The sequence below is a fragment of the Limulus polyphemus genome, unplaced genomic scaffold (assembly GCF_000517525.1).
Source record: "Limulus polyphemus unplaced genomic scaffold, Limulus_polyphemus-2.1.2 Scaffold771, whole genome shotgun sequence".
Classification (NCBI taxonomy): domain Eukaryota; kingdom Metazoa; phylum Arthropoda; class Merostomata; order Xiphosura; family Limulidae; genus Limulus; species Limulus polyphemus.
The window spans coordinates 214625-225270 of record NW_013666381.1 but is presented as its reverse complement, the minus strand read 5'-3'; the positions used below and the strand labels follow the sequence as shown (position 1 = coordinate 225270).

Genomic DNA, 10646 nt, shown 5'->3' with positions numbered 1-10646 from the left:
GAACACAACGTTGTTCCAGGAAGATGGAGCACCGTGTCACACTGCTATAAACATCCAAAAGTAGCAGGAGAAAATGGTATCCAGAAGTTGCCCTGGCCGAGCCAATCTCCTGACATGAACCCCATCTAAAACCTCTGGGCTATACTCGACCGGCAAGTCAAGAAACAACAAAAAAAAATCAACTTCAAAGAGCGATATACTCCAAGTTTTGAAGCAAGAGTGGGCGAAAATCCCACAATCTAGAATTGACGAGATGCCCCAAAGGATCAACGAACTGCACGAAGCGAAAGGAAGATCTACTAGATATTAATTAAATTACAAATATATCAATTCATGTGAATATGACTGAAAAATTTTATTTTTTTTTCTGAAAAGGTGGTGTCTATTTACTTGTGATCACGGTGTTTATATAGCAATACACTCTTCCTAACAATCCTTGGAGTGAAAAGGTTCAGAAACGTTGGAAAAAGTTTAAATGCATGTTTTCATGCCTTTTAAATGTCACTTATAAAATGACTTATTTTCACGTGCCCAATAGAATGATTTCATATATATCTAATAATATACTCGTGGCATACCTATTTCATGGTCTAATAAAGCGCATGAAAATTTAGCATTTCACAATTTCATTGACCTTGCGTGAAAATATATAGCACCCCTCACGGGGATTATAGTAATAAAATTAAATATTTATTGCATCTTCATGTTAATCCTTACTATGCTGTGATATCACATTCATTGAAAACTTCTAATAATTGTAGCTATGACAAACAGGTTACACATTGTATTCCACGCAGATACTTCAGTTGTCATTAATGCTATTAATATACAAAAATTAACTGACATCATGAAAGGATCTGCTAAATTCAGCAAACTGTCCAGCAGTAAATTTCAAATGTTTCGTTAGGTTGTGAAGTAAGTTCATCACAGTCTAATTCTTACTTTTTTCTTAAACACATAGATAGTTGTGTTCTTTTTCAAAATAATACCCTTTACATTCGGTTAATACAATACACCATTTTCATCACCCTACTGAATTGAAATATTTAATCCACGTCCGACCTATACCACAGATGATTTAATTATATACCTTTGTTTATTAAAAACTCTGCACATTTCATCCCTGCTAGCAGCATCCCCCCTTACACCGTACCCATACATCTATCAAGCAAATTCGTAAAGCGTGAAAACAGTTATTATCAAAACGTACCAGTTTTCTGTTAAAATTACACATTTTCCAAGGATAATGCCCCTGGGCACCCAATATATCTTAGCCACTCGTTTTCCTTTTATATAACTCTCCCTACGTCCGCTTCCCCTTTGTAGCTTTCCGCCCATTTTATTCGTGGTTTAAATGTATAACTACAAACTGCGCGAGGAGATGGTTTTATCACTTAATTTAGAATGGACAGCTCAACAATTAACAAACAGATTGGCTACATTTCAAATGAGGAGGAGGGGGGGGACTTCTGTATAGAGGAGACCTCACCGTGATACTATCAAACAAAAGATTACATTCTTGTTGTCAATGTGGGTACGACAGCTGTGCGTGAATATTGTAAGGGGATTACCTAAAAAAACTTACGAGTTGTTATGGTAGTCCTGAAGAAACTCGGGATGCACTATTTCTCCGCTACTGGCTGCTCCAAACTGAGACCAGATCCCGACTGCGGCCATGGTGAAGTACTCACGGCACCATTTTAAATACTCACCGCTAGACAGAACCTGTCATTTGATGTTTTTCTTTTTCTCTTTTTGTTTCTCTTGAGCCTCACAAGATCAACTTTATCATATACTATCACATATTTCTTGGTAGATTAACTAACAATGTTTTGGTAACCAAAAATGCCAAGTTTACTGGATAAAGACACATCTACAAAGACATCGGTTACTGAACTAACTTCTGTATTCAGCTTCACATTAGGTTGTCTCAGTTTGACACGTTTTACTCGTACTTGTTTCCTATTACAGCCTAAACTGTACACTACTAGCTACGGCAATGACCACATTCGAATTAAACACTCGCTAGCTGGTAGCTATACAGCGCATACTCGGTACAGACCGCGCGCATTTTCACTGCATAAAGGGGCCGCGGTAGCAAAAACGGAAGAGAGAATAACATGCCAATCTATTCAGTCGTATTACCTTGGTTCTTTTCTCGCCATTAATTGTTTCTGAAGCGATAGATAGCTGAAGAATTCCTAGTGTATGGATCCACAATCTATTACAACTTTTATTTAACCAGCACTCTGAGAGAAACAAAACTTCTGTTCTCTAAATACAACTCCTTCAGTAATTGAGACGAGTAGGCAACACTTGGATACATTGGAACTGATAATGGCTGATGCGAAGTTCTTTCTTCTTGTAATGGTTGTAACAATAAGCCCGTTTTTCGCATGTTGTAAAATTGAAAATAGTCATACACAAGTGAAAGTACAATTATTAACATCAATTATCACCCTGCAGTAAAATTATTTTAAAAAATTCCCAAGTCACTGTGTTCCCCCAGGGAGGGGGGAGCGGTAAGTTTGCGAATATAGAACACTAAAATGCGGGATTCAATTCCCCATGGTGGACAGAGTGAAGATAACCCGTTGTGTTTGACTTAATTATTTAATACAAGTACTACGCGTATAATTGTATATTGTTATGTATAACAATATCTGTAATTGTTATCTTAAAAGGATTGGCTTTAACTACCTATACTCCTGTATTATTAGTTTCTCTATTGTATATTTATGGCAAAGCTTCTAAGGCTATCTGCCGCCGTCCATAATTTTCAACTACTAATCAGGCAGAAGTCAGCCAGTCATCAACACCCTACCACCCACGTTAATAGAACGGACTCATAGCTTAAAGTGCGGGGGGAAGTTTTGGTGTCACACTGATTCGAAACCGGCTCATTAACTCCAAAATCCAGGGCACTGCAGTGCCTAACTGCGCCCAACTATCCATAAAATAAAATAGTCAATACCTAAATATGTATTTTATCTTTATAAGTGATATAAAGGTATTACCAAAAAATGTTTACGTTGATTTAACATAATCTCTGTTAATCATCACCAAAAGATATAAAAGTAATTATTGCAGTACAGATTAAACTGTTGGTATATTTAATACCATTGTTCAATAAATAACATGTCTAAACAGCAGCATTGGTACTATGATTACACACCATTGCTTCTAATTACTTTAATTCTCTACTTTGTTTATTTGTTTTGTTGTTAAGCACAAAGTTACACAATGGGCTATCTTCACTCTGACCCCCGCTGGATTTCTAATGGTATAAGCATTCAGGCGTACTGCTGAGCCATCGGGGGCTAACCCTCTAGTACTGTTGTTCCTAATGACTTTAGACTTTAACCCACTATTGTTGTTGCTCTTAATGTTTTAACATTTTAACCTTCTACTATTGTTGGTCTTAATGACTTTAACCCTCTTGTACTGTTGCTCCTAACGACTTAAAACTTTAATCTTCTATACTGTTGATCTCAATTAATGAATTAAAGTTTTAATTTTATAGTACTATTCTTTAGCCTTGATGTTTAGGAGAGGTAAAGTACGGACTTAGAATTGGATTTTAATTACATTATTTGAACTATTTTGTAATTTATTTTATTTTTACAGCTCTACGGTTTCCTGGTTGTGACATATATACTTTTGTTCAGTTCTTCAACATGTTTGGTTTTTACAGTATTCTTCCACATTTCTAAGCTGTATTACTAGTTATTGGTTAAAAATGTTTAATTAAAATATCCACCTGACATCACGCGACAGGCAGTAAAATGTCATTAATCTAAAGTTAGCAGGGAAAAAAGAAAGGCTATTAAAAACATATTTGCTGTGCTGATTGAATTTTCGACACTTCAGATTCATCGCTATCCTTCTTGCTTTTAACCGGATTAGAAAAACAAGAAAACATAATATAACTTCCTATAGGAAACACTAATGTCTCATGTTTTTCTTAAATTCGTTTTACTCGACACACGTTTTTGTTAAATTTCTCTCCTACGAAAAGCTTTTTATAGTCGACGTCGATAGATAAATTCTATAATACGAAGACTTCTGTCTTAATGCTCCGATATCAAATCATACTTGCTCAACTTTATAACCATTTCATTTTCTAGGTGTTGTTGTATGAATATCGAATTTAAAAGGGACCATGTAGAAGTATTGATGAATGTTCTAATTTCCTCTTTTACAAACTCTAGCCGTGTCATTAAGCCACAGGAGATTGAAGAACATTTAAGTCTGTATACAAAGAATTCATATAGTTTGTGTGAAGGAAGTCAATGCATTGTGTTTGCAGAATCATTGGTAAGGTTTGTTGGAATTTGTGATATAAGAACATCAAAATATGCTGTTATTTAAACTTTTATATATCTCACTCATGCAAACGTTGTACAATTGTATTAGCATGCGATAGTTTTTGGTGCAACGAAAAATTTGAATACAAGTATTATGCCAAAAGACATAAACAAGTTGACTCTAGATGATTTTAATGGCTAAACATGCACACCCTTCATCATTTGAACTCTTCACCTCTGATGATGTACGTGCATGTTTAGCCCTAAACATTTAAGGTCAACTTGTTTATGTCTCTTGACATTACACTTGTATTAAAATATTTCGTTCCACTAAAAAACATTGCATATTCATTTAATATTATAATATGGTTGTTAAAATAACAGTGTTTTAACGCGTTGTATAGAATATATAGTGTACAACAACGTACTTAAATTATCTTTTGCCCTTGCTTAATTCTCGTTACGCTAGATTTTACATCTTTCTCGGTATGACTTCACAGTAATTCTTATGTTTTTATTTGTACATTTCAATATGATTAATGTCAGAATTGCTCTAAGGAGTTGTCACTAAATAAACAGTGTCATCTATACTAAAATGAAAGACATGCAGGACATGATTTCCTAAAATCACACTTTGACGTCCAGGTAAATACCGCAACTCATAAAATTAAGCATATGTTGTTTATAAGGTACGTTAAATCCTATTAAATTGCCTTTAAACATGAATGGTGAACGTTAGCTGCAGTGCATACCATCTGAACAACCCGTTTAACGCGTGAGAAGCCTTAGCTGCAGTGCATACCATCTAAACAACCCGTTTAACGCATGAGAAGCTTTAGCTGCAGTACATACCATCTAAATAACCTGTTTAACGCATGAGAAGCTTTAGCTGCAGTACATACCATCTAAACAACCCGTTTAACGCAAGAGAAGCCTTAGCTGCAGTACATACCATCTAAACAACCCATTTAATGCATGAGAAGCCTCAGCTGCATACCAAGTAGTTGTGATAGGTGGAAAACTGCAGACGTGATGGAAATCGAAAAATGATGTAAGTGGCCAGATCCGAACACTTAATATTACTGTTTGGGCTACCCTAAGGGTGCGTTCAAAGTTTGATAGATATACAAAAAATAGTACGGGGAACATACAGTGGTCCCCGATGATGTAATAGGAGGGTCAGATCCTATGTCGCTCTCCAGGTCTTAAGGGTATAGTCAAATTTGTTTAAGATCGGTCAAAAACTATAGCCACAAAAATCGGACACACATATAAACAGTGGCCCCCAGTGAGACCGAATGTTGATTCTACCCTCACATTTGGCCCTTCCCGGATGGTCACATGGGTGCATGTTAAGTTTGCTGGTGGTCAATCAAAAACTATAGGTTGAAAGTAGAACACACAGACAGACACTCAGATGATACTTCTGAAATGTATACATATATATATATATATATCTTTGCAAAGGCATCTTGTCACATAAATGTGGGAATGACGAGCAGTTGTTTTTTACAATAACACTTGCAGATACAATCACCCATCCTCATCTGCCAGTCCATTTATTCATCTGTCAGTGATACATTCATATTGCAATGAATTTCGTGATTCCTGGTCTCAAACTCAATACTTGTTTGTGGACGGATCCAGTTATCTTTTCCTAGTTCTGTATTATCATATCATGACATACTGTTACGTTCTCCAAGTTCTCTACAATCATACCATGACATGGTGTTGATATGCTTAAGTTATTCACTACGACGTTGCGAAAAGTGTATGATATATAGAAGTTTGCAACTCGGGTTTCAATTTTTTATTTATCAAAATCAAAAATAGAAATAAAGGAAAAGTTTCCCGAAGGTCAAAGAACATAACAAATTTTAAGTTTCTATAAATGACTGTTAATTTTCTGCTATTTTACTTATTCTCACCCTGTTTCTTAAAACGAAAAGGAACTGATACAGGCTTGATTCATTTCCTTACGGTATAAACCTAAGTACTTTATGATCATTATTGGTGAATTAATACCAAGGGCGTAATTTACTTTGGGGCAAGGGGAAAGTTACCCCGATCCTTGGTTCGATCCACCCAGACTTTATACGATATAATATAATCACAAATAAGATCCACAAAGGGATAAGAAAGTGCACTACGCGGAATTTTTCATACGCCGATACAACTTTGCCCCCCCCCCCCGGAATTACGCCAATGATTAATACATATGTCCTATAACTGATCTCATTCAGTTCTGAGTCTTGCTCATCCCCCTCTGTTAAAAACTGATTATCTGATTATGGCAAAACTTTCATATAGATCTAAGACAGATAAATGTTTTACACTCTTCACACTAAAGAAAAACTAAAAATACACTTAAACCTCGATGTTCTAGTGCTAACTTAGCACTTACTAGTACTAAGTCGTACCTATTGTACGTTGTACCTATTTTTAATTGTAATTGCATTTATTGTTGTATTCATTAATAATAAAGTTAGCTGAACAAACATTTTTGAGTTATCTTTTTTTCATCATTATTAAATAGCTATATTAATGTGTCTACATTTCTACGTACACTCCAACTAATTATTTTCTGCACACCAAACTTGTCTAAATGTACCACATACTGCACAGACATTGTCTTCTGCGTACTACTATTGTCTATTTATTCAACAATACGGTTTTACAGGCAGATATATTGTGCTTGTTACCTTAGAAACATTAAAAATATTTGGTTGGCTACAGGCCAAGTTTAGAGAATCAACAAACTGTTGTTTCTGTAGAACGTTTGGTTTATGTCTTCCGAATATTATATTCTCAGGAGTTTTAACCGTATAACGCCTAAGTAGAATATGATTGGTTCGCGATTTACTGCGCTGTATATAAAATCGAATATGGTACTTCATTTCCACCATTAAAACTATTTCTCAACATTAGTCACTATAATAATATAAACGTAACACTTCCTGGTAGAGGAAACATATGACTGATATAGAAAGAATAAAGCAAACTTAAATATTCCATTATAAAAAAAAGACTTATTTTAAAGAATCATATACTTACCCGTTTATTAACAAAATAATTGTAAAATATTTTGCAAGTAATTGGGCCTGTCATGGCGTAATGGTTAACATAAAGGGCTGCAAGTCGAAGGGGTCGAGGTTCGAGACGTGATACTGCTGCACATGCTCCGCGCTTTCAATGTGGACACGTTAGAAAAAATGATAATCAATCTAATTATTCGAGTCAAAAGAACCGTTTATAGTTCTCTTAGCGGTGAGTATTGCTGGCATGGCTGCCTTTCTTCTGTTCAGTAGTTGACGTATAGGGTTGGCTACACTTGAATACCTGCACATAATGTGCTATTCAGGTTGAAAATTTCAATTCCAATTTATATGTCAGTACTTATTTTAATGTATTATTTCACTGCTACAGTGAATGTGGAGTAAAAGAGAGAAAGATTTGGCTTAGCCACTACAGTGAACTAGAACAGTAACTCCAGAGTTGAAATCTTTTTAAAAACAGATAAGTAAACATAGGAAGATGCGATAACAAAAGTATATTTTTCATATTATTCAATTAAACAGTTTTCTAGATGATAAACAAAATAATAGAAAAGGGGGAAAGAAACGTCTCAAACATGAGATAGAAATACTTTAATTTTGTGCACCATGAAACACCTATTTTATCTAGGAATGACTTAACGGCATACTTTATATAAGGAACATCCAACTGACCTACTTATATGAGTAACACAGTAACAGTTTCTATTTTAGAAACTTACACGACATACCCCATATCCGAAACATGTAAAAAATATATCTATGTCAATAGAATATAAATGATATATTGTATATTAGGACAGTTTAAACAATGTATTCTATATTAAACACTTCTAAAAGGCATAACTCGGCACGTGACCTTATCAGGAGCACTTAGAGGACAGGTTCTATGTTTGGAATATCAGGAGAGCTTAAAACGACATATCATGTATGAGGCGTATTTAAATAACATAGTATATTTCAATAGCATTGACGGAACATGCTGTATGTCAGTAGCATTAATGTGGCATAATATCAGTAACATTAATGTGGCGTAATAGCAATAGCGTTAATATGCATTATAACCCAAGGAAAGTGTAAAGGACGTCCCTGTATCGGGATTTTAAACGACATACCCTGTACTAGAAAAATTTAATTTTACATCAATAAGATTTAAACGACATAACTTATATATATGGAAATTATTCTATACCAGAAACACTTACCGGACATGTTAAGCCTATATGAAGAATATGTAAATAACATATGTGCCTATATCAAGAACGTGTAAAGGACATATGATATAATGTTCGTGCTCTTATGTTACCAATGGACTTCCTGGTGTAGCTGGAATGAAATCGGAAAAAATAAATTAGTGTAAAGGTAATCAACCTTCTAAATAACATGCTAGAAATAGGCAGCTTTGTCCTCCGTGTAAGGCATTATTAACATATACAAAGGGTAACCAACTTACTAAATAACATGTTAGAAATAGGCAGCTTTGTCCTCCGTGTAAGGCATTAGTAACATATACAAAAGGTAATAAACCTATTAAATAACATGTTAGAAATAGGCAGCTTTGTCCTCTGTGTAAGGCATTAGTAATATATACAAAGGGTAACCAACCTACTAAATAACATGTTAGAAATAGGCAGCTTTGTCCTCCGTGTAAGGCATTAGTAACATATACAAAAGGTAATAAACCTATTAAATAACATGTTAGAAATAGGCAGCTTTGTCCTCTGTGTAAGGCATTAGTAATGTATACAAAGGGTAACCAACCTACTAAATAACATGCTAGAAATAGGCAGCTTTGTCCTCCATGTAAGGCATTAGTAATATATACAAAAGGTAATCAAACCTGCCTATTTCTAACATGTTATTTAATAGGTTGTTACTAATGCCTTACACGGAGGACATATACAGGAGAGTGATCAACACATACAGTTGTTCAAAACTTTCGTCCCATCGATTTTCTGGGAAAAGAAAGTTTTTTTTCTTTCTCACTCTGGTTGATGGCCTTGGCATGAAACAAACCTAGTCGATTACAGACGAGACATGATTGATGATGTGATAGCAGGTTGATGATTCGAGACGTCAGGTGCCTGTTTGCCCTATATACGAGAGGTTCCTCAACATTATCCAATATAACATTAGCTAATGGACCTGGCAGAGTGTTGCCTGTTTAGAACCCACACTGAAAGATTTGGAGTACGTGAAATGATTTCATTCGAATCATCGTCACACAGAGAACTCAAATAGACTGAACTTACTGAGATAAACGTGTGAGCACTAAAAAACACGTGTAATTCATATTAAAGCACTGTCGAAAAACAATTAAAGTTACTAAAGGAATAACTGAATATATTTTTTTTCTAAAACTCTACTTGTGTCAAAGTTTCACTATATGTTTTTGTTGTTGTTGTCATTCAGAGCTATCTGAATAAATAGACTTATAGACAACTATTGGGCTAATCTTATTTGATCGAATAGTTGGATTTGACAGTCACTCTTATAGCGCATCAATGCCCCAACGTGCATATATATCGCGTTTCTGCGGCAATGGATGTGAATCACGGACTCTAAAACGTACAGTTAGATCGGCTAAATATTGGGCCACGACCGGACCACTTGCACTGTAAAATCAATTGCGACGTTTATTTTTTTTTGTCTCATACATGTACAAATTACAAATTACAGTGTTTGTAGGATCGGGTATCTTTTTACCGATAATTATCAATCGTTGTTCATTTTGAAAATTTATAAAACTACTAAAATTAAAAACTATATGAAGTTTATATTCATCCTAATGCTCTTGTAATTAATCCCGCTTTTCTGTTGGTTTGAATAACCCATATTTGAATATACACGTTTATGAAGAAGATTACAAGTCAGAAAGACTGTTTGTGTGTATGTATGTTGAATTTTCGCAAAAAGCTACTCGAAGGCTATCTGCGCTAGCCATTCTCTAATATGGAAGTGATAAATTAGAGGGAATACAGCTAGTCAAAACCACCCACCACTAACTCATTTCTACTATTTTATCAACAAATAGTGGGATTGATCTTCACATTATAACGCTCCCACGGTTGAAAGGGCGAGTATGTTCGGTGACGGGTTTCGATCTCGAGACATACAGCGCCTTGACCACAGATAGACTGGGCCAATCTATTTCTGCATGAGTCATACTTTCTATCCCCTTATATATATATATATATATATATAAAGAGTATTTTCATATCCCACCATATTGAAAAAGAGAAAGGTATAAGAATTTGTTACTTACAACCAAAAAAGTTATTTGGTG

The 10646-nt window shown here is 34.9% G+C and overlaps 1 protein-coding gene across 1 annotated transcript in view; it reads right to left on the bottom strand.

The window, feature by feature from the left end:
• The window catches only part of LOC106460447 (potassium voltage-gated channel protein Shaker-like), a 150009-nt gene extending 148017 nt beyond the window's left edge, over window positions 1-1992 (bottom strand). The window contains exon 1 of the mRNA XM_013920141.2: window positions 1586-1992. Within this exon, the coding sequence (XP_013775595.2) occupies window positions 1586-1677 (92 nt within the window). The 5' untranslated portion in view covers window positions 1678-1992. The remainder of the gene's footprint in view (window positions 1-1585) is intronic.
• Window positions 1993-10646: the final 8654 nt, after the last annotated feature.